Source organism: Alligator mississippiensis, chromosome 10 (assembly GCF_030867095.1).
Source record: "Alligator mississippiensis isolate rAllMis1 chromosome 10, rAllMis1, whole genome shotgun sequence".
In the NCBI taxonomy this organism is placed as follows: Eukaryota; Metazoa; Chordata; order Crocodylia; family Alligatoridae; genus Alligator; species Alligator mississippiensis.
Window position 1 is genome coordinate 26,258,441 of NC_081833.1, and position 23,239 is coordinate 26,281,679.

Genomic DNA, 23,239 nt, shown 5'->3' on the forward strand with positions numbered 1-23,239 from the left:
AACCCCAGAAGTTAAAGAGGCCACAGGTAGTTTTTGAAAACAGATCAGGCTTTGGCACCACTTTCAGGACTTCTTGGGTCCTAACTCCCCAGTCTACAATGTGGTGAGGTGGAAGGGCTTAATTCTGCTCCTGGAGCAATGCCAACTGAGACCAAGGCTCCATTTCTCTAGGCATCACACACACGAGAGGGTCCTTGCCTCATGAGCCAATGACTTTGAGACAGAGGAAGGCTTTTGATTACTAGATGGGGAGCTGAGACCCAGACAGGAGGCTTGATCCCTCATTGCATCTCATGAGGAACTTCTTCCAGGAGGAACATGGAGGCTCCAAAATACCATCTGCTGCAGAGTGAGGGCTGGTATAAGGGCTAAGCTAGCTGGCACAGGCTGCTCAGCTGGAGCCAGGAGATATTTTGCAACATCTGTATACAACTGAGCCTGGCCATGAACCCTAAGGCTGCTCTGAGATATGCTCAGCTTTAGTGCACCCCCTCCAGTCCCCAGGGCTCTTTTGGCCACAAGGGATGACTAGAGCACTGCCTGATGCTTGTTGTGTTTTTTGCTCTGTTCCATAAATCCTAAGCGTAAGGGCTGCCTTGCCTCAAACCACTGCCAAATGCTCTGACTGCTTCTTGCAGGTTGTCCCTGAGTGGAGGGGTCCAGCCTAGAGGAATTGTGTTGGCATTTCTGTGTGCACCCTCTATACCAGCCTGCCTGGAGTTGCATGCTAAAGGGCATGTCTCTCCTGCTTAAAGCTGAGCCCTCCTGCCTAGAGCTGTGGTACCATGCAAGACAGCCAGGTAGTGGCCAATGGCTCCAATGTGGCCCTCAGTTTTCCTTCCATTTAGTTTGCTTGGCATTCCCACTGCCTGGAGCATCTCCCCACCACTTATTCAGCAGTAGGGCCTGCTGGCCATCATCCCCCTCCTGTCCTGGAGCTGGCCCCAGCTGCTTGCCTGGAGAGCTTCCCATGCCCATACATGCTTTCTCAGGATTCCTTATGTAGCTGCTACAATGCTCCCAGCTTCCTGGCTCCTTCACTCCCAGCTCAGAGGGGCCCCCAGTCTGTTGCAATTCCCCTGAGGCCTATCAATAGCTGTCCAGCAAACAGCCCTGGCCCAGTGGCTGCCAATTTCTGTCTTCACAAAGAACAGCCAAACCCATAATAAGATGCTTGGTGCTTCAAAATGCCTTGCTACAGCCTGGGCTGGCTCTACCATGTCATTATCCAGCTCTGAATACAGTCACCCCAGCTATTGTGCTAGAGCCCTGGAGAGGAGGCAAGGGCTGGGGGAAGGGTTATGTTCTTCTCTAAATGGAACGGAAATAAGTCAACACATACTTTGTTCTTTGTTCCAAGCCATTTATGGAGTTATGCTGCTCTCCTCTCCTCCTGCTGAAGAGGAAGAAGTGAATGAATTGGACTGGTCTCTTCTTGGCCTGGTCTCTGGTGGTTCAGAGACCAGACACTTGCCTCTAAAGCATTCAATGGAGCTGGGCATCTTGTGCTGCTTTGCAGGGCACAGACTCTAGCCTGGGAGATTCATGAGAGAGCATGACTGGGTTGGGTTGGGACCCCAGCACAGCACAGTACAGCAAAGAGATACCTCACAGGCAGGGGGTTTGTTAGCATGGGCTGTTTTGGGATATGACAGAGGCTGACCCTAGCAGTCAGAGTATTGTGTTAAGAATGGAAGCTAGGGGAAAGCAATACACTGGCAGTATGGCCCACCATGGTATTTTTGATGGTTCAGTAGTCAATTCATTTTGCTTAGTTTTCAGTTCAATTCAGTGTTGAACCCAAAACTAGACAAAAGGAGTCTAGAGCCTTCCCATGGCTGCAACTGGGGGCAGGGGGTAGGAGTAGAAAGGTTCCCTCTGCTCTGGGGATGGGGCTCATGCCAGCTCTGGGATGGCAGGACCCATTGTGTTGGCCAGGGCTGCCACCTAAGGCTCCTACTGAGCTGGGTGGATTGTTTCCTGTTTTAGAGAGCTGCAGCAGCTGGGAGCAGGAGGAAGGGGTGCCATCTGTGAGCGGGGAGGTGGGGATGAGAAGGGCATTGGATGTGCTGGTAGCTCTGGGGCACATGTGAGCAGCCAGGGCTAACAGGGCAAGTACCCAGTTCAACACTGGACAGGGTGGGAAGGAACCAGTGCCCCTGTTCTATGGCTAAAGCAGCTACCTTGTGTTGATGAATCTTGTGAATAGTCTTATGATCCATGTTGTTGTCACAACCCAAAGTTGTGATTTTGTGTGTGTGTGTGCGCTTTGGCACCGCTAAATTATTTCCCGCCATTTTTGTTGCTTTCTTTGCACGGTAGAGCTCTCTGCTGCTAGAGAGAGCTCTGGTGCAACGGAGGATTTCCCGCCAAATTGCAGCTTCTTTGCAGTGTACATTTCTTTTGCATCATAGTGATGCTCGCCGCAAAGAAGTTCCCGCCATTTGTATTAGAGTCCACGCCATGTTATTGGCCGACTCCTAATTTAGGCACACGTGGCAGCTAGCAATTGGCTTGCTAGCCGTACAAAAGGCTTGTGTGGTTTCCGCCCAAGTTGGAAGACTCCAATAACACCGGAGGAGGGAGGAGAGAGAGATATTCTGTGTGAAGATCTCCAAGTGCTGTGGACCCTCGCGGACCCGGCGCGCCTCCCCTAAGCAGGCAGAGAGAGGCAACAGAACCGAGCCTACGGCGCTTTCGCTTCTCGCCTCTCCCCGTCGCTGAGCGCAATCCTAGACGTATCCCTTTCCTATAATTTCAGACCCCACGGAGCCTAGCAAACTCCGGGGGGAAAACTTATTGGACCCACGGAGCCTAGCAAACTCCGGGGAAGCTTTTCGAATTCAACTTAACTGGACCCGCGGAGCCTAGCAAACTCCGTGGGAGCAATCGTTTTGTCAGAGTCTTCCAACGAGGGTTCAAGCAGGAGCTGTGCCTGGAAACTTATCCAGCCTACACCGATACCATCTTTGGGTGTAAGTAAACAATCTTTTCAATCAACCGTTACGCCTCCGTGACTAATTCTAACTCGCGTGCACAAGACCATCCCGCGGTTTCTCCCACCCCACGTGTCTAGGCTGACGGCCACAGCCCGCATGCACCGGAGACGGGTCCGGTACGACCCCGGTTCGCCCCCGGCTTGCCCATGGCGGCCAGAATGGGATTGGAATCATCGCCGCGCATGGCGACGAGGGCGGGCTCGGGGCCCGGCCCGCACAGTTGTATTATAAGGGAAGCTGTCTTCTCAGTCCAGTAACAAATCTATGGGCACCAACCACAGCTACAGCTAATTTCCTCTGCCCACTGCATGCTTCAGGCTGCCTCTCAGGATAGAGCTCAGACCTCCCTGCTTCCAGCACACAGGCCCTGAATGCTGGCACTGAACAGGTGTCACCAGTACAAGGCCCATGACACAACTGGACAGTTCGATTCCACCCAGCAAAGGGCAGCAGGTGTTGACATTAGTCAGACCCCTGTCCAGTACATCCCACTCACCCCCTGGCATGTGAGGGGCTCCAGAGCACCCCATAAGCAGTCACAGATCAGCCCCTCATGAGACCGTGCACCACCTGGGCAGAAGGAGGCAGAGGGAAGTGACTTAGCCCAGGTCCCTGGCAGCTCGCTGGCAGGTGCAGGACTGGAACTTGGGCTCCATGGTGTCCAGTCCCTTGCTCTCCCTGCCTGACTCTTCCCATCCTTTGTGGCTGTAAAATGATTGGATACCTGAAGCTTCCCATTAGAAAGCATCAAACCCTCCCCACAAGTGTCTCACATGGAAGCTCTGTTCAAAAGGAAAAGCACAAGAAATGCCCCTGCTTTGGCCTGTCTTTGCAATTTCCCCAGGAGCTTCCAGGGTTTTAGATCATTCCCAGGCCCTGCAGCATGGTACAGACACTTTAGTGAGTGCTGGTACCTGCCCTAGGGAGCTCTCACACAGTCCCAGCAGCATCCAAATTCTGATGCTTATTGAGCTGACGTTCCATCCCCAGATCCTTCAGACCAGTCCTGGGGGAGGGAATTCAGCAATCCCCAGGGCTAAATCCCTTGAAACCAGGGCTATAGAAAACAACCTGGTCATTGGCAAATGCCTGGAAATCAGATTAATGCAGACACATTGCTGGGTTAAGAAGCAACACAGAGTTCACTCTTGGGTCTGGCTCAGGAGAAGAATGAAGACTAAGTGAACGGGTGGGGACTGATCCTGAAGACTAAATGAATGGGGGGCATTGAACCTCACTACAGAGATGGCAGATTCCACTTTGCATGGCTTGGGCATTGTGTGGCTTGCTACAGAGGCAGGGGTTTCAATGGCAAATGAACTTTAGGGATCTGTTGGCCAGCAAGGAAGGCAAGTGGCGAGGGCTGTCAGGACATACAGTACAGCCTTCCTTTGGAAGCCAGGAAGCTGAAGTCCCTCTGCACAGAGAAGCTTTCATCTGAGCAGATGGAGGAACCTTTGGGCTTTCAATAAACTCTCCCCCATCTGTTATTGCTAAAGTATCACTTCAATCCATAGGCTACTGGCCACAATGCTCGCCTCTGCCAGCTCCCATCTCTGTTCCCTTTCCTCCCCCTGAGCCACAGAAAGAGCAAATTCAAAGCAAATGGAAAAACACCAAGTGTTCTGCTCAGCAAGGGAGTGCAAGGCACTTTGGGAAGAGTTCAGTTCCCACATTAAGTGGGATTGTGAGTCCCATCCCCGACACATCCTTTTGATTAGACTGTAAACAGACTTAAATTAAGACACTAATTTCTGTGTAGGGAGATGAAGTGCCAGGAGCAACCGTTCTTTTTGTGGTTGGAGGGATACATGCTGTCTCCAGTCCCTGGTACCTTCCCATAATTTTAGCTCCCCACATTTGCAGTCCCTGCCAAGTGTGTGCACGCACTCTCACTCACCTTCCTCACAAAGAAGAAAGTCTGCAGTTCAGCCCTGAGACTTACGGGAAATATTTGCAAACCCACAATGCTGGGCTGTGTTGGTTGGTTTGAACTGGAGGATAAATCTCAAAAGACCCCAGGACTTGATTTTGCTTCTAATTAATGATGACTCTGTACCTGGACCATAAAACTCAACCCATGGACACCTGATTTATGCAGGTATCAGTGGAGCTAGCCCTGGAGGATGCTAGTGAAGGCCGTAGAGAAACCACATCTCACAAGGTTTGTCCTGGAGAGATCCAGATCAGGCTCCACACTGAACCTCTTGTGAGTGCATGTCTCTGAATCAGGATGGGTCAGAGAGGCCTGAGTAGTGATGGCAAGCACTGAGGAACACCACTGCTGGCTTCCCACATGCTGTCCTCTTAATGGCACTTGGCCCTGATGGTGAGAAGAGAGTTTGTGCTCCCTTGCCTGTACATTCCTTGGCATCTCTGCTGAGCTGGCACAGAAACCTTTGTGAAGTCAACACCTGGCTGTTAGTAACTGGACAGACACCTGCATATATGAACAGCCCCCAGCTGCAAAAGTAGCTGAGCCCAACCCCTTACCCATTCTGAGGTCACTGACATGTGAGCTACACAGGCATCATGCTTCTCTGCTTGTCAAAATGGTTATCATCTTACATGCTCAGGGCAGTGTGAAAGGCAAAGGAGGGAGGGAAACAGGCCTTGTTCTTTGCCAGCCTGGTCCACAGTTGATCTCAAACTTAAAGGAGAAAGTCCTTGTGGCTTGTTAAATCCATGAGCATCACTGTCCTACAAAAGGCAACAACCCCTACAATAGTCCCCAGTCATTCCCATAATTTTTCTCATGATTAGGTCTAATTCTCCTTTGCCAGTGCAGCAGGTCCAGTTCTAACTCACATTGCCTTACTGTGCCCTTGAACTACCTCTCCACCCTGTTTGGGTCCATATTTGGTCCCCACACGCTGATAAAGCATGGAGTAATGGGGCTGCAGGACAAGTGAGAATCAAACCCTGTAGTCAGTTACACCTGGGGTTAGCCAGGTGATGCTGCCAGGAACTTTGCCATGCCCTGCCCAAAGCTGAAGGACCACACAAGGTGCAAGGCGGGGTAGAACTCAGCCCCTCTGTGATGATTTATGGGAGGATTCCTTTGTTCCATACAGTCTCTCAGCCCCTGGAGCTCCTGCAAGGTAATTGGACAGGCAGCAATAGAGAGTGGGAAAGCAAGAAGGTCTTCTTTCTTAGGTCATCTGAGCTGGAAACACATGGCCACTTCCCAAAAATGGTCCCTGGAGGCCCTCCATCACAGACATTGTCACAGCAGGACCTTCTGGGCACCTGTGGCCTCAGCCTAGCCCATAAAAGTCCTTGGAAAGCTCCACTGAGTTCAGGTTGGAGCACCACACTCTGTGATATGGCTGCTGCCAGCCCCAACAAGGGAGGGGAGGGGAGAGGAGGGGAGGGGAGAGGACAGTCCAGGGAAGCAGGAGACATGGAAGGAAGAAGGTAGTTTCTGGAGGGGACAAAGTTTATGAGGAGGACTTCTTGGAGGGAACCCATGCAGGGCACAGACCATGGGCCACACTGAAGTTTTGAGGTGCAGGATGGAGTCATTCTCTACATGACTCTCCAGGTTGGGCTCTTGGCTCAGAGCTCCACATCTCTCTCCCACCCTGCCCTCCTTGCACAGCACTGGAAGGGGTTGTATGTCCTCCTGGATCATCACAGGGTCCCAAGACTCAGCCCTGAACATTTGACATTTCTAGTCCTACCTCAGATCATCCCTCTGATTGCCCCACTCAGCAGGCTGGCCCAGCTAGCAAATCTACTCCAGCTGGCGAATCTACCTTCCACTGCACCTCACATGAGTGGTCATTCCTTAAGGAGACAATCCTCCAAGCCCAAAGGGTGTCAATCCCCATGCGGATCAAAGTGGATAAGAGTGCTCAAAAGCCCCCATGGCTCACCAAAAGCATCCAGGAACATCTCAAAGCCAAAAAGGAGGTGTACACCCAATGGAAGGGAGGGGCCATCACCAAGGAGGACTATACCTCCACTGCTTAAGATTGTAGGGGGCTGTTAGGAAAACTAAGGCAGAGATGGGACTGGGACTAGCGACCCAGATCAAGGATAATGAGAAGTCTTTTTTTAAATACATAGTGGGTAAAAAGAAGGTACCAAGTAACATGGGGCCTCTGCAGGACATGCTTGGTAATCTGGTGGTAGCACCAGACAACAAAGCTAATCTCTTTAACAGATTCTTTTCTTCCATTTTCCTGAGCAGGGACAGGGACATCCCCTCCACTGGGAATCTGGATGGACCCAGGGTCAGGGAACTTTTGGTGGGACTAGATGTGTTCAAATCAGCAGGTCCTGACGATCTCCACCCCAGAGTGCTGAGGGAATTGGCAGAGGTCATTGCGGGACCCCGGCACAGCTTTATGAGCACTCGTGGTGCTCTGGTGAGGTGTCAGAGGACTGGAAAAGGGCCAATGTGGTCCCCATTTTCAAAAAAGGGAGGAAGGAGGACCCAGGAAACTACAAGCCCGTTAGTCTCACCTCGGTCCTAGAGAAGCTCTTTGAGAAAATTATCCAGGAGCACATCTGCAAGGGACCAGCAGGGGAGGTTATGCTTAGGGGCAACCAACATGGGTTCATTCGAGGCAGGTCCTGTCAGACCAACCTGGTGGCCTTCTGTGACCAGGTCACAAAAGCCTTCGACACAGGTTTCGCGGTGGACATAGTCTTTCTGGACTTTAGGAAGGCCTTTGACACTGTCTCTCACCCCATCCTCATTAAAAAATTAGGTGGCTGTGGTGTTGACACCTACACAGTCAGGATGGGTCACAAATTGGCTGGAGGGCTGCACCCAGAGAGTGGTGGTGGATGGGTTGTTTTCGACCTGGAGGGACGTGGGCAGTGGGGTCCCCCAGGGATCAGTCCTCAGGCCCACACTGTTCAATATCTTCATCAGCGACCTGGACAAGGGTGTAAAAAGCACCTTGTTCAAGTTCACAGATGACACTAAGATGTGGGGAGAAGTGAGCACACTAGAAGAGAGGGACAGGCTACAACTAGATCTGGACAGGTTACAGAGGCGGGCACATGAGAATAGGATGGCTTTCAATACGGACAAATGCAAGGTATTGCACCTGGGGAGAAAGAACCAGCAGCATTCCTACAGGCTGGGGAACTCCCTTCTTGTCAGCACAGAGGCAGAAAAGGATCTTGGTGTCATTATTGATTCCAATATGAACATGGGCCACCAATGTGGGGATGCAGTCAGGAAGGCTAACTGCACCTTGTCGTGCATCCACAGATGCATCACGAGCAGGTCCAAGGAGGTGATCCTCCCCCTCTATGCGACACTGGTCAGGCTGCAGTTGGAGTACTGTGTCCAGATCTGGGCGCTGCACTTCAGGAGGGATGTGGATAGCATCAAGAGGGTCCAGAGGAGGGCCACCCGCATGATCAGGGGGCAACAGGGTAGGCCCTGTGAGGAGAGGCTACAGGACCTGAACCTGTTCAGCCTCCACAAAAGAAGGCTGAGAGGGGATCTGGTGGCTACCTACAAACTTACCAAAGGGGACCAGCAGGCAATGAGAGAGTCCCTGTTCCCCCGAGCACTACTGGGAGTAACAAGGAATAACGGCCATAAGCTGACTGAGAGTAGATTCAGGCTAGACATCAGGAGGCACTGTGCTGCACCTTGTCTGGCCCATCTGCAGCTGGAAGGCAGGAGTCAGATGCTCTCCCTTGACTGCACTCTGTATATTTTCCCATGGGGGCCAAAGACTCCTATGGCTCTGCTCCAAACCCTGTTCTATGCCTAGCACAGCCTGAGGTGACTACCTAGTCCTGGAGATTCTCTCCCTTGGAGGGCTCTGGGCTCCATTACACCTGCAGTGCCCCTGGGGAGCTCAAACACATTCCATGGCCACCTCCCAAGAATGAGGAACAGAGCAGGTGAAACCTGGACAGGAATTTCAGCAGTCATGGAGACAGGAATACATCTCTTCCAAGAAGGGCTGCACAGCTAGAATGTCCCATGGCAGGGAGCTCGCCCAGTGTTCCCCACCCTCAGAGCAGGCAGCCCCAGTTGGGGATCCTATTAGTATCCAGCTTCACCCAGATCCATCCCATGGACCCAAACTCAGGGCTTTGGGGGAAGGAGAGGGCACAGGCTTTGGATACTCCACAGAGAAGCCAGTGAATCTGTGCCTTGGATATTCAGAGATGCGAGACTATAGCCCCCGTGCCAGGGCACAACATAGACACTACCTTCAGCTATAGGCCAGTTTGGGAAGTTAGAGAGCTCCTATCCCCAAATGGCTCTGCATGATGCAGGACAACAGGTCTGTACAAAGCTCTAGGCATACCAAGCATAGAAGAAGAGAGTCCTGGGGAGTGGAGGGCAGCAGGGGAGGGCTCCAGCCTGTTGGGTTAGGCAAAATATTGCTCAGATGATGCCTCCCTGCGGCACAGTTTCTGCCTCCTCCTCAGGCTGGGGCTCAAGTGAGGTATAGAGGGGGATGTTCATCTCTATTGCTTAGTCTGTACATGCAGTACCTCCCAGCTGTTCTTGCTGCAGCAGGTCGTCTACCTGCCTGGTGCCCTCAATGACCTTGCTCTTTTGGGGCAGATAAATATTGTGACCTGTGGCCAGGTGCAGTGTGGTCACCACTGCCCTCTCCCGGACAAGAGAAGGCCAGCTTCACTGTAAGACTGTTAGTCTCTTTTAGCTCCGGGGCAAGGACTGGGACCTTGAACTAGCTAATTCTCCCCATCCTGTTACTTGGAGGATTTTTATGGGCATGGCATGCAGCACAGTATGAAGTCTTAGGTGACCTGGGATTTCTTATAATATCTCATCTGACTTCCTCCTACCAGCTTGTCCCCCTTCTCTCAGGGGCTTCCAGCCTTTTCAGCAGTGTTACCCCGCAGGCCTCTGCAAACTGCCTTTGCTTCTTCTTCCCTGCCTGTGCTCTGCACTTCTTTTCAGATCTCCTTCCAACTCTGTGTAATTGTGGAGATTCTTGTTGCCAGCAGCCTCTGGGGCCTAGGCACCAACTGGCACCTTTCCACTCCCTTCACTCTGCCAGTCTCTGGCAATCATATTTGGGTGAGTGAGCACAGCCCACACAAACCAGCACACGCTTGATCTGGGAGTCCTAGGTGAACCCCACAGCACTGACATACCATCTGCTGGCTGGCAAAGGCCCCACTGCCAAGGCTTTTGGAGTGAGACTGGTAATAATCTCCCAGCCTCCCTTCCACTCTAAATTCCTTGCATGAGCTCATCACAGAGTAAAAGCACCCTTAGGAAAGCCACAAGTCAGCACACAGTGGCAGCTGCCCCAAGATGGAGAAAGTCACTCTGTTCGGGGCCACGTCAGCTCATGCTGCCTTTCAAAAAATGGAATACCCGGGAGCGCTGCATGGAAGCTGTTCCTGCCACCTCCTCCTCCCTTTGAACTTTCACTGTGTGAACATGGAGAGGGGGAAGGGCTCTCCGCAGTTCAGCTGCAAGCCGGGATATTGAGTGCAAAGAACATACCACAAAGACCATGCACCGCCAGCCCCCGAGGCCTTAGTGGCTGATGGTACAGGGTTCACTCGCTAACCAGTGGGAACGGGACTTGAGGTTCCTTCCACCTCTAAGGCATCATTGGCATTACCCCAAAATGAAACCACTGTGAGTAAGGAGAAGCAGGTCTCATTGGGGCGGCAGGTGGGGGTAGGGATTGGTATAGCTTCTGACACACTGGCAGAGTGACCCAGATCCTACTTGCACAGTGTGGCCCACTGCAGGGTTCAGCCTTTGGCTCCACAGCACTGACCTTTTCCACTTCAGCTAACATAAATCCACCAGTTGGTCTTTATACAGGTTGTTTTCCTCTAGGTTCATTGATCACTAGAGGGGATATGACACACACCTTCCAAGCGTGTTGTAGTCATACCTCCTGGTTCCCTACTCTGCTCTCTGCTCCCCACCCCCTTCCCCCCCATTAAATGACCTTTTATCCTTGACTCTGGTCACCCAGCTCCAGTCAGCCCAGTTTCCTGTCTGTGTCAGTGAGGATGGAGTTGGCATCATGGGACAAAGCCAATGTACCAGGCAATTTGCCATGTCCCGTTAATAGGAGAGACTGCAGTCAGGGTAAAGACTTAATGGCTGTTGGGGAGCAGGTTATTACACCTGGTAACTTCATAATCCACATGGTTATCATGGTCCTCACTGGTTTCTCTCTCAGGATTAGCCTCTGTGTCTGAGGAGGCCAAGTGGCACTAGAGTACCTGGGCAATGGCATCTGCAGTAGGCAAGCTAGGCTCAGCTGGGGCTCCTCTTTGCAGGAGAAGCTGGGTACCTTCTGGTGCAGCTGTCCAGCCTGACTACGTGCACAGCATGGGGGTGATAGATTCACCCAGTACCCCAGATTGTCCCTGCAGGCGTGCACATGCCTGCATACATGTGAACGTGCACACAGCATACTGGGAGCTCAGGCTGTCTCTGGTGCAGCGTGCTGGAAATGCACAGGGAGGCCCCACGTGTGCTTGTGAAGGCCCCAAGCCACAGGCCACAGCCACAGGCCCCAAGCCCACTGTAGGGAGGTCAGAACTCCTTTGAGTAGAGGGAATTTCTCTGCTGTGTACAGCCAGACACAGGCCCCAGCACGCCTGTGTTGGGAAACACCCTCAGCGCGCTCCAGTCTGAATCCCGGAGCCCTGTGAGGGGCCAGGCAGTCTTGAACACCCTTCGTTCCATGCCCTGGCATGCTGCCCTCTCTGCACCCCTATGCAGCAGTTGGGAAGGAGGGGGAGCCCGCAGTAAGGGGAATGCTGGAACAGCAGTTAGGGATCATGGAGATAGTCCTCTTCCCTTCTAGAGGGAAAAGCTGGGCTATGCAGTCTGCACAGAGCTGCACACTGCCACATGCTTCCTATGACTTCTGCCAAGGGGTAGGGGAGGCAGGGCTGCTGCCTGTATCCTGCCAAGCTCCCAGCCCTAGGGAAGGGGGCTGGGCAGGCTGGGAGTGCATCAACTTGTGAGATTGCCAGTCACCATATCAGGAGTCTGAAACCCAGGCAGGGCGAGAGCTTAAATCTATGGGGCCAACTGCCCATCTGGGTGGAAGGCACTAGGGGCATTCACTGTGGGCACCAAACAAACCACTGGGTTGCAGCCCTAGTGGACTGAAGGGAGGGAGGGATTCCTCCACAGCCAGTGCAGGCAAAGGGACAAGCTATAGGCTGGCAGGCCCTGGGGGGAGCACATTCCTCAGCCAAGCCCCACTGAGTGCAGTGACCAAGGCTTATGAGGGCCCTGTGTATGATGGGGCCAACCTCTAACATCAAGGTGCTGGGATAGAGCGCTAGACAAGCTTCAGGCTTGCCATGGCACATCCCCTTACCTATCAGGAACAGTGCCACATCTGGGCTGCTTATGGTAGAAGCTCCCAAATCAGGCACCTGGAACCAAGCCTCAAGAGATGGATGGACTAGACCCTGGGCAGCCAAGGTGTGGGGCCCAGAACTCTTGGATGAAATGGCATGGGAAACTGAGGACCCATCTAGCTGCCCCTGCACCACCAGGGACTTGCTCCCTGAAGCTGAGATCAGGCATGCAGGAAGAGATGAACTCCAGCCTACCCCCGAAATCCAAAATGGTTTGTCACCTTCGTCTGTGGCACAAACTGTAATGAGAGCCCAAGGAGAACACTCTTGGCCAGGGCCTGATTTCTCTCACCCACACCTTGTAGGAAGAGCTCTTGCCAGCCAGAATGGGAACCTTCCTTCAATGAGGCAAATCCCTGCTAGCTCTTTGTCTGGCCCTATGCCTGGTCTCCCTAGGCTCTATTACAGGACAGTTATGAATCTCTGCCCTGAGCAGAGCTAGGGCAGAGTGAGAATGAGAGCATGGGGTAAGGCGAATGACTGCAGCCCAGGACTATTTTTTTTTTCATAGACATTAGGGCTGGAAGGGACCTCAGAAGATCATCGAGTCCAGCCCCCCATTTTGATAGGAAGCTGGAGCCAATGAGTAGGGGACAGAAATCCTTTCTCTGTGATCCTCCTGTAACAACAGGCAGGGTAGAACTGGGGGGCCTCATTCATCAGGAAAGGATCCCTTTGCCTGGCATGGACCCTCTTCCTGCCATGGGGCTTGAAGGGGTTAGGCAAGTCCTGTTGACCCCATTCTATAGCTACCACTGTCCCAAGGAGGCAAGAAGCATCTCCATCTGAAGCCTGCCTCTCTGCATTTGGCTCCCTGCCCCAACTCAGGGAGTGAGGTGTGTTTAATTACAGGCTCTTGCCTGAAAACACAGCAAACAATAGACAATTACAGTACAAATCCCATCCTTGGGGAGGTGTGCTGAGAGCTCAGATCCTTTAGCTGTAATGACACAGGGCTCCACCCTGGGAGCTAAGGAGGAGCTCCTGCAGCTTGTACCTTTGCCATCCCTTTTATGTAGACTAGACATTAGTAGAGGCACAGATAGACACACACATTTTCTCTAGGTTTCTCCCTCACACTTTTGGCTGAGGTTGGGTGGAGAACACAGGTTGTTTCTCAGTTGCATTCTCTGTGATGCTCTTTGCATCAGGAATGAGGAAATACCTTTTTTCTTCTGACAGATTAACCCCCAGCCACCTTGCCAAGACCGTGACAGAGGAGAGAGGCCTGGCGCTAAGCAGCCCACGAGGAAGCCATTAGCATGGGGAGCTCTAAGCAACACTACCACCTCTTACCTCAGCCTCATGATTCAGCCTCACTGATGTTGATTATAAATTATACATGGGACTGCATGGGGCAGAGGTGAAGCAGGGCTGTCAGGAGGGGCAGGAGCAGCTGTGCAGTTCTGTAGGTGAGGGCTAGATGCTGCTGCAGCTGGTGAGCAAGCAGTGCTGGGCCACTGGGGAAAAGGGGTCTCTGGAACCATCCTACATGGCTTTTTAAACTCCTCCATTTCTCAGTGCCATTGACTTGGGCCTGCCTCATCTGCCTTCCATCCCTGCCTTTGAACAGAAGTGTATCAAGACCTTTGATTTACAGCCAACAGTGATCTACAAGTGCTCGCCCTCAGGCAAAGGCAGAACAAGAGCTAATGACCAGAGGATGAAGCTAGACAGATGCAGACTAAAAATAAGTACAGCCCACACATTCAAAACTGGACTAGTTAACCACTGGGACAGCCCACCAAAGGCATATGGTATATTTTCCATCACTGGAAGGCTTTGAATCAAGATGCCTTCTCAACCTATATTCCATATTCAACCAGAAAGTGTGAGGCTAGCATAGGCATCTCTGGGTGACGTTGTTCTTTCTATCCAGACTAGATTATCATAAATAATCCTTTCTAACCCTAAAACCTATGGATCTCTGAACAAATACCCAGCCTTTCTTGGCCTAAAATCTGTTGTCTATGGAAAAGCACCATTGAAGGTGCCTCTTAAGACAGTCACATGGTTTACTGTAATGACTATGTCAAGCTAGGGTAACTGTTGGAGATATATATCTGTATCCATTCATGAGCTCCATTTGGTACCCTGTGTTGAAGACAGGTCTCTTTCTGCCTGACAGCAGCCTATTGCAGCGTGTTAAAGACAGCTGCCCTGTCTGTGAAGAGCACTTGGTCCCCTGCTGAAGGACTATCACTAAGAAACCATAGGCCCATTGTTGAAATGAGTCTCCAGTGCTGGCTTACCCCCAGGGAGCAATGGCTTTCCTATACAAGGGGCTGTATGGGGGCAAGCAAGCCTGCCAGCCAAGCTGGAGTGCACTGGTGGATTGCCAAACAATGAGATAGATTTGCCTTGGCTATGCCTGTGTTCTTACCCTTTCTGCCTGCTGCTCACAGTCTGGGAAGGCAGGTGTAAGTGACCTGAGCAGCAGCCTTTGTATCAAAGTACTAATTTCAAGGTCTAGGATGCCTGGGTAGCAGTACCCATCCCCCAAGGAAGAACATGAGACAAGGGATCTGAGCCTGGGTGTGTGCCCTAGAGCCTAGAGGTAGGTTTGGTGAGTGCATTTTCCCAGACCCTGCTAGGTTGGAAGCACAGGGAGCCCAGTGACAAGGTCCATTTACAACAGACTGCTGCCCATGAAGAGAGGCAAGGATTGAGGCTACACCATGCATTGCTCAGCAGCTCCAGTTTGAGACTTCAGGCCTATTGTGCCAGGTTGCAGAATAAAAAGACAGCCCCTGCTCCATAGAGCCAACAAGCTACACAAGTGGAAGTCCCTGGGATGCAATCCCAACTCCCAGATGTCTACTGCATATATACATGCTGCACTTTCCCCCATGCTCCCTTAAACAGGCTCTGGATTCTGGGGAAATGCTGCCTTCTAGGAAAAAGATCTGCAGAGGGCTCCTTTGAGCTGTGAGCAAGGATATGCCTGCAGGGCACTCTTCTCAGAGAGCTCTCCAGGAGAGGATCTTTTTCCACCATGGTGCCAGTAGCTCTGCCCTGACAAAGAACAGGGATGAGAAATAATTTTCCATCATCATGCAATAGAGGTGCAGGTGTCTCAGCTGCCCAACTGTCACGCTGTGGGCCATTTCCGCTGGTCTCTCATTCTTCTGAGTGTCTGTCTTCACATTTGAATCTGTGGCTCACAGAAGCATATCTGGGAAGATCCTGTCATGCAAGAGAGTCAATGCTTCCACAGGAGTACGCACAATGCCCATGGACTGACCAGGTATTGACAGAAAGATAGAGAAGAGCTTCTAAATCCATCCAAGATTAAGATTTATCTGACTTCAGCCCTTCTGCCTGTCACACGTTTCCCTGAGCTGTGTCTTCTGCAGTCTCTCCCTATTCAGGATTCCTCCAAAGAGCAGATGTAATAAGAAATTATGAGACTCTCAACACCTCTGCTCGCAGCTGAAGATGTTCATGTGTGAGGGGGTGGTAAGAGTGACTCCCTCAGCCAGTCCAACCTCCCTGCCTTTTGAATTTGGCAGTTTCAGGCATCAGGAACCTGTGTCTGAGAAGTCACATGGCAGAAGACAGATAGGTCCTGTGTCATCTTCCTGCAGTGGCTCAAATGGATTATGGATAACTTTGGGGTAGGACCAAGTGGAAGGAGGAGCCAGGCAAAGCCATGGTACATGATGACCATGAAGGCTGCAGCCAAGACACTGAGATCAGATGCAGAGCTGAGCTGGATGTTCTCTGAAACCCAAGTGCTGCTTGCTTGTGGAGTCTGGTTTAGACCCTCATAGTGGTAGAGAGTGGGGCACAAGGCTGATAGTTGGGCAGTGAGTCTGGGGCCAGGTCTAAAGCTAAGAGGAGTTTGGAACTGGGGATGCTTGTCCAGGTCCAGTAATAGCAAAGGAAACTGTACAGATCATGACTGGCTTGAGCCTGTTTCTTGAAGTATAAGAATTCTTTTGTTTCTAGAGATCTGACAGTGAACATGAGAGTGTAACAGAATAAAAATGGTCTGAGGACTAGAAAAATCCCCCCCCCCACACACACACCATACATGCACATTCATACCCCCATTTTCCATACACAGACACGTTCACACATGTACCCACAGACCACACACCTGTGTGCCTCCCACATATGCCACACACCACACATGCCTGCACCCCTTCACACCCCACCCACACCTGCAACATACATGTATGCCCTGTCACACACAGCCCACCCCCCCCCACCATACACCTACACCCCCATGCCCTTACACAGGCAAAGTACACATATAGCGCCCCCCTGCCTTGCCCACCCACAAACACCCAAACCATGTTCACACATACATCCCTGGGCTCCATGTTCTTGCACACAGACAACATGCCTCTGTGCATCTTCACATACAAACACAGGCTGCAAACAGCTAACCTCCATCACGTACATCTCCATGTCTTTGCATGCCCTGCTATCAGACAACATATGCATACTTCCCACATACATACACACCATGCAGATACACACAGCCCACACACACTCCCAACCCCGGCTAGGATCCAGCTGACACTGTCGTGCAGTCCTCACACATGCACAGCTCCCCCAGGCATGACCTTGGCTCCTCTTGTTCATGTGACTGGTTTTAGGCTGGGTGGGAGGGTCTCTTCCCCTCCCCACAGCTACTTTTCCTAGTGGCTGCATTCAAAGCATTTCCTGCCAAATGACTCCTCTCTTCAAACCAAGCCATAAAATTGACAGAAAAGAATGGACTTAACCCTGCTCTCACACCAGCTCAGTCCCACTCCTTCCACTTCCACCTGCACCCTGGAGAAGGCAGAGTCCAGACAAACCCGGCTGGCATAAATCAGCAAGCTTCCATCCTGGCGAGTGGGGTAATGTTGATTTACCCAGGTAGGGATCCAGCCCATACTGTCCGCCCCCCCCCTCCCCCCCCGCCCCTTCCTTAGACGTATACCACGTTTCCTTTTGGCTCAAATTCCCATCTCAGTTACACCAGGGAGTAAATTGGCTCCACTGAAGCCAACCGGTAAATTATGCTCTCTGTGGGGTGCTGGAGCTGGGAAGCAGGAAGAAAAAGTGAGCTCTGTATATGATCTAAGTGGCTTACCCCCCTCCCCAACACCCCCCCTCCTCCCCAGCTCCTTTCCCTTACTGATTAACAAGGCTGAGAATAGGAAATCAGTCCACATCTTGAACATGATGAAGAGAAGGAGAAAGGGGTGGGGGGAGGTGGGAAGGTGGAGAGAGAGATGGAGCTTCTTTTGAAAAGTCTCTCCAATTGTTTGGGTTCCTTAATCCAGTGAAGAGAAGGGGGCAGGACTTCCAGCTGCCCTTAATCGCTTTTCCCTTTGCCAAATATCCAGCGGTGGGAGCAACGCTGGGCAGAGGCAGCTTTGAGAGAGAGAGAGAGAGAGAGAGAGAGAGAGAGAGAGAGAGAGAGAGAGAGAGAGAGAGAGAACTGCTTGCATGCAACACCCTCCCCCTCTCCCCCCTCCCTTCCAGCCCCACTCAGTGGCCCAGAGACCACTCCAGAGCCCTGGAAGGTGAGAGGCTCTGGCACTGTCCCCTCTCCCCTCCTGTGAGATTGCAAAGCAGAGCAGTGATTTCTTTCCTCCTTTTTTTTTTTTTTTTTAATTTTTCTGTTGATGTCTCTCTAATCTCTTCTTTCCTGGAGCTCCCCCCAGCTGCTGCAGGAGCCTCAGCCAAGTTAATGCAGAAAGAGAGAGAGAGACTTAACTCCAGTTCTTTTGCAGGGCGGCAGGGGAAGGATTGTCAGCGCTGATCCCCGTCCCTCCACCCCCGAACACTCAGCCTCCTCCTTCGTGAGCCTGCCTCCACCTGGGCTTTATTGTGACCGTGCCTGGCACTGGGCCACGAAGCTCTTTGAGACTCCCTCTGCCAAGGGGGCTTTTCCGTGGCTTTTTTCTCAATGAGAGATCCTTGAGCTTTGCTCCTTGGCAAGAGGAGGGGGACGCGTGGGAGCACGTCGGGGGGAGTGAACGAGTTCAAAAAAGAATAAAGGGCTCCGTGGTGGCTGGGAGAGGTGGGCGGAAGCACTGTCACCAGGACTGGCCCCGCAGATACAATGAGGGCGCAGTGGCCCAGCTGGATGAGATGCCTCCGAGCGGCTCTGTGGCTCTGCTGCCTGCTGCCTGAGGTGAGCTGCACCTGGAACCTGGCTGGACTCCAATACAGCAACCGAAGGTAAAGAGCGAGCACACGTGTCTTGGCATGGGTGAGCCCCGGTGCTGGAGCCCCCCAGCGCTGTCAGCCAGCCTGTGCGTGACTGTGGACTAGTGGGTGAGGGGCTGACCTGGATTCTGGGGCTGCTTAGGTGACCTTGGGCAAGTGTTTGTGCCTGGGGCTTCTCCTGGCCAGTGGTGTTACGATAGTGCCTGGGATCTGTTGATTCCCAGAGCCAGTTACCCACAGCAGGGCCCTCTAACCAGCTGCCAGGTTTGCTGCTAGGTGGTATGTGAAAATGACAGCAGGGAGAGCTGACAGAAACCTGGCTTGTTAATGCCCTTTGAGGAGAGCTGCATGGCTCAGCAGGCTGGAACTGGGTAGGGGGGGGACCTTTCTTTCCTAGATAATTGGCTCTGAGTGGTAGGAGTTGGTGGCCCCTGTGGTATATAGGGAGTGGACTAAGGGGCAGGTGAGCACGTTGCCCCTGTAGAAGCTGCATAGTCACAGGCAGGGAGTGCAGGCCCACAAAGCATCTCCTGTCTCTGATCTACGGACCCGGTGGTTCTGAAAAGCATCTGGCCTTTTGGGTGTTTACTGGAAACTTTTGGCGCTGGCAATTCCTCCAGCACCGGATTCCCACTGTCTCCTGGCTTCAGCAGGGTCTGGGACACTATGGGGAAACGCTTTCTCATTTCCCTTTCCTATCTTGGTCCAACCCAGGACGCACAGATAAGCACAGCACTTTTTAAAGGACCCGTGTTAGACCACATTTGAAGTACCCAACCTGCCACCAGGCTGGGGATGGTCCTAGGGAAGGAGGTGTAATAGGCTGTAGATGGGACATGCAAAACTGCAGCATGTCACAGAAGCACTGCTTGGATCTCAGCTGGTCCCAGGGCTGGGGTGGTCTGGTTCAGAAACTCCCTTCTCCTGTCCCTTGCAAGCTGCAGAAGCAGTGGTGCCTAGCAGGGCCAAGGCTGCTGGTGGCAGTGAGGCAGACCTCAACCAGCAAGGCCCCCAGAGGTTTCTGCTGGGAGCATCTACAGACAAAACCAGGCTGTGATGAAGGCACTTTGGCTTATCACAGCCAGCAGGTGCTTCTCCAGCCCAGCCAGTGTCCAGGAAACTCTGGGGAGTGACTGAATCAGTGGTCACAGGTGCCGCATCCCAAGAGCCCATGGGGAAGGGAAACATCGGGAAAGGAAATGCACTAGATTTCCTCCCCATCTAGGACTGGCCAGGGCCATGAGAGAGACCCCTGCCACCCTACCATGGCCCCTCACCTCCTTTTTCACTGCCCAAGATCTTTACCTCACCGTCTGCTTTGGAGTTTTGCCTGCCATAGCAGTGGGGCTGGCCATGCTGGGGAGGGAGGGGGCCTTGGCAATCCCCTAGAGCAGCAGTTCTCAAGCACTTTTGGGTCATGGACCCCTTACTATGTCCATGATCCTGGTGCTAAGCACCCATGCAGTTCTGTGCTGCAGGTGTCACTCCAGGTACCACATCAATTTTCCAACAACCTAGCAGTGATTGTAGTGGTGCTCTGTGGTTTTTCTCTTTCTTCCTTTTCCTCCCATTCCCCTCAGCTTTCCGAGCCTTCTTATGACAGCTTGCCTGCCCCAGGGTGGGAGAGAAGTGCTCTCCTGGGACACGCTAGAGAAGGGCACGAGGTCTTGGGGACTGAAGATGGATCTAGGCAATGCTTGACTGAGAGGCTCAAACACATCTCCTGAGGCAGCTCATTGAGAGGGAGTGAGATCACCAGACTCAAACCTGTACCGTTGGTGGTCCAGATGCCTGGGGAGCTCCCATCCCCTGAGGTGAAGCCCCTCACCCAACTCTTCTGCTTTCCCAATGGAGCTGTTGGTGCCTGGGTTGCTTTCCTCTTCCACCCTGGTTTCTCTCTCCACTCCCGTGGGTTGTCACCCTGCTTTATCTGAGGCAGGTCAGGGTGTTCTGCCTTGCGGCTGTGTCAGAGTTGACTGTAATTTTACTAATAGATTAGGCAATTGGTTTTTATGAGATGGTTTGGATAGGGATGCTGCTGCCTCTGGTTGGAGGTTGGACTAGATGCTCTCTGAAGGTACTTCCAGTTCTCTTTTCTATGATTCATAGCAGGTACTCCTTGCCAGATCCCTGCTCAGGCCTCATAACTATATAGATGAGCCATCCTGAAGGTTTCCCACCCCTCCACCTCCAGGAATGTTTGCAGGTTTCCTGTTTAATGATTAACCCCTCAGCAGGTTCATCCCCCATAGCTCTGGGCTGGGCTGACCCCAGATGGATCAGTGCTAGATGCTGGAGTGACGGAGGCAGCACCTTCTAGCAGGCAGAGCAAGAGGCCAAAAGGCAGCAAACCCAGATTCCAGTGTCATCCCTGCCTCTGACTTGCAGAAAGAGGTGTTTCTTCACTTTGTGAGTCAGTTTCCTCATCTGTCAAATGGGCATAATGATCCTCAAGCAGAAGGCATGGACATATCAGAGGAAAGACACTGTTCATGTGTTGTATTTGTCACCCAATCAGCAAACCCATTGTCAGAAGGGAAGAGATAACCAGTCCCTCACATTGGGACGGCAGAGAGAAACCCAAAGGCAGCTCTCAGTGCAAAGGTGGCTCGATGCTGGTGACTGAGCTGTGGTATGAGGGGCTGGATTGCCCAAAACCCTCCCCCTTGTTCAGAGGTGCTCGCTTAGGGACCAGGCAGCACGGGTGTGCTGAGGCACCTGCTCTGCCAGGCACTCAAGCCTGGGTGCTGCTTCGGCATTTCCTGAGAGTTGGGGCTTCTTTCTGACTAAGTCAGCGCTGCCTGCTCCTGGCACAGGACTGGCTCCCCTGGGTCAGCCTGATGCTGGGAGAAAACCTTTGCCTTCTGCTGCCATTGGGACAACCCAGTAGGGCTATGGTGACCTGTGCTTTCCCTGAAGCCCCATGTGCCATCTCATCCCCTCTCAACCATGCTGCCACCCACCTGGTTCCCAGCCTGGCAAATTCCACTGCCCTATTCCTTACACTGGCCTTTACTCCCCTTGCCCCCACTCCCAGAGCATCACACTCCTGCCAAGCTCCATGCTTGGCATAGCAATTCCAACCTGGCACCTCCACTCCCTGCAGTGCCTCCTGTTGGACAAGTTAGGGACTTATCTCCCCTTTAGTGGCGTGCCTGTGGTGCCCTCCTGAGCTCCAACTGCTTTCATCTCTCATGTTGCCCTGCATTCTCACTCCCACTATGCTGGCACTGTAGACCCTGTTGCACAGGCACAGTACAAACATGTAGTAAGACGTATTCCTTGTGCTGGCAGTAGAGAAGTGAGATGTAGGGTCAGAGGGCAAGCAGATGTACACAGAAGTGCAATGACGTCCCCAAGGGCAATTCTTCACGGATTCTGTCACGTGGTATGGCCTTTTGCTCTGATTTCACTCACATTAACCCAGGGAGGGAGCTGGCCGCTTCCCTCTGAAATATCTCCTTTCCCTCTGATCCTTTCCATGCTGCACAAGTCCCCCACAGCCTCCCATACAATGATCTTCCCCCTCCTCCTCTTCTTTCCTCCTTTGATCAGCTCCCTATTGGAACAGTAAACCATGGTCCCCCGCCCTCCAGCCCCTGAATTCTTTATCCTCTCAGCACAGCTCATTTTCAAAGGGCCTTCACCTCAGAGAGCAGACAGCATTTTGCAGGTCACAAAGCAGCATGATCAATCATTCCCCCGCAGCCCTCTGCTCAGCCAACCTGCCCCCTCCGCTGGCCTTGTCTTGTTAGGATGACCCAATATTTCTGGAGACTGGTCAGATACTGGGGTCTCTGCTCCAGGGAGCATAAGAATGACTTGTCGTTCCTGACTGGAACAAAAAAGGCCAAATTCTGGAATCTGCCTGCAAAATGAAAGAATTCCACACATTTTCAGTTCAGTGGTATTTTTGCTCACTTCATTCCCTTTTTTTAATTGGATAGGCTGTTGCATATATTGTTCAATTAAATTTGTCAATTACACTTGTTAATTAGATACTTAAATCTCAGAATTCATTCAGTATATTTAAGTATATTCTAAGTCTCATGTAGTGTGAGAATTCAACCAAAAGGCATCAAACTACGGAAGTCAAAACAAAGCATCTTTATCTTACGCAAATAAAGGATTTGGGTTTTAGCAAAACAAAATCAGGAGGCTGAACCCATTCATTTAGGCTTTTTCTCCTCCAAAAGCTCTGCTGAAATTGTCAGGTCCCTCTGATTTTTGATGAAGCTGCTTCTCTGACAAAACTTTTTTTTTTTTTATCCAGCTCTAATATTTCTTTCCTGCCAGCCTTTCATGGCCCTTTTGTGCTGGGAGCTGTACAAACCCACATTACGGCATGGTCCCACACACCAGAGGCTTGTGCGGCTCCGAAGGTTGGTTTGGGATGTGAGTGGGCATGAGCTGTGGCTGGGTCCAAGACCTGAGTGCAAGCAGGCATCGCTGCTGTAAAATGGCAGGCCTGAGATGGATGCAGGCAGGATCTCGGATGACTCAGCTCTCAGCAGAGCGGTGCTGTGGCAGCAGCACCAAGGTATCAGAGTAGAGCAGGGGCAATAGGGCTGTGCTGCAGGGTAGAGATAGGAGCTGCAGAAGGAGTATGCACTTGCTGGAAGCAGAGGCAAGGGGTTTGGGTAGCCCTAGGCCAGGCTGGAGCAGGAGACCACAGAGCCTGGATTAGCTAGTGGAGAGGT

General features: G+C 52.2%; 1 protein-coding gene across 10 annotated transcripts in view; it reads left to right on the forward strand.

The window, feature by feature from the left end:
• The first annotated feature begins 17,030 nt into the window (after nucleotides 1-17,030).
• Nucleotides 17,031-23,239, forward strand: part of EMID1 (EMI domain containing 1) — a 69,437-nt gene continuing 63,228 nt past the window's right edge. For 3 of the 10 annotated variants that reach the window (XM_059713580.1, XM_019493666.2, XM_019493667.2), the window contains exon 1: nucleotides 17,792-18,551. In XM_059713580.1, the coding sequence (XP_059569563.1) occupies nucleotides 18,433-18,551 (119 nt within the window). In that variant the 5' untranslated portion in view covers nucleotides 17,792-18,432. Of the gene's footprint in view, nucleotides 17,238-17,786; nucleotides 18,552-23,239 lie in introns of those variants that run through there. The other 7 variants (XM_059713575.1, XM_059713577.1, XM_059713576.1 and 4 more) reach the window with 5 other exon arrangements.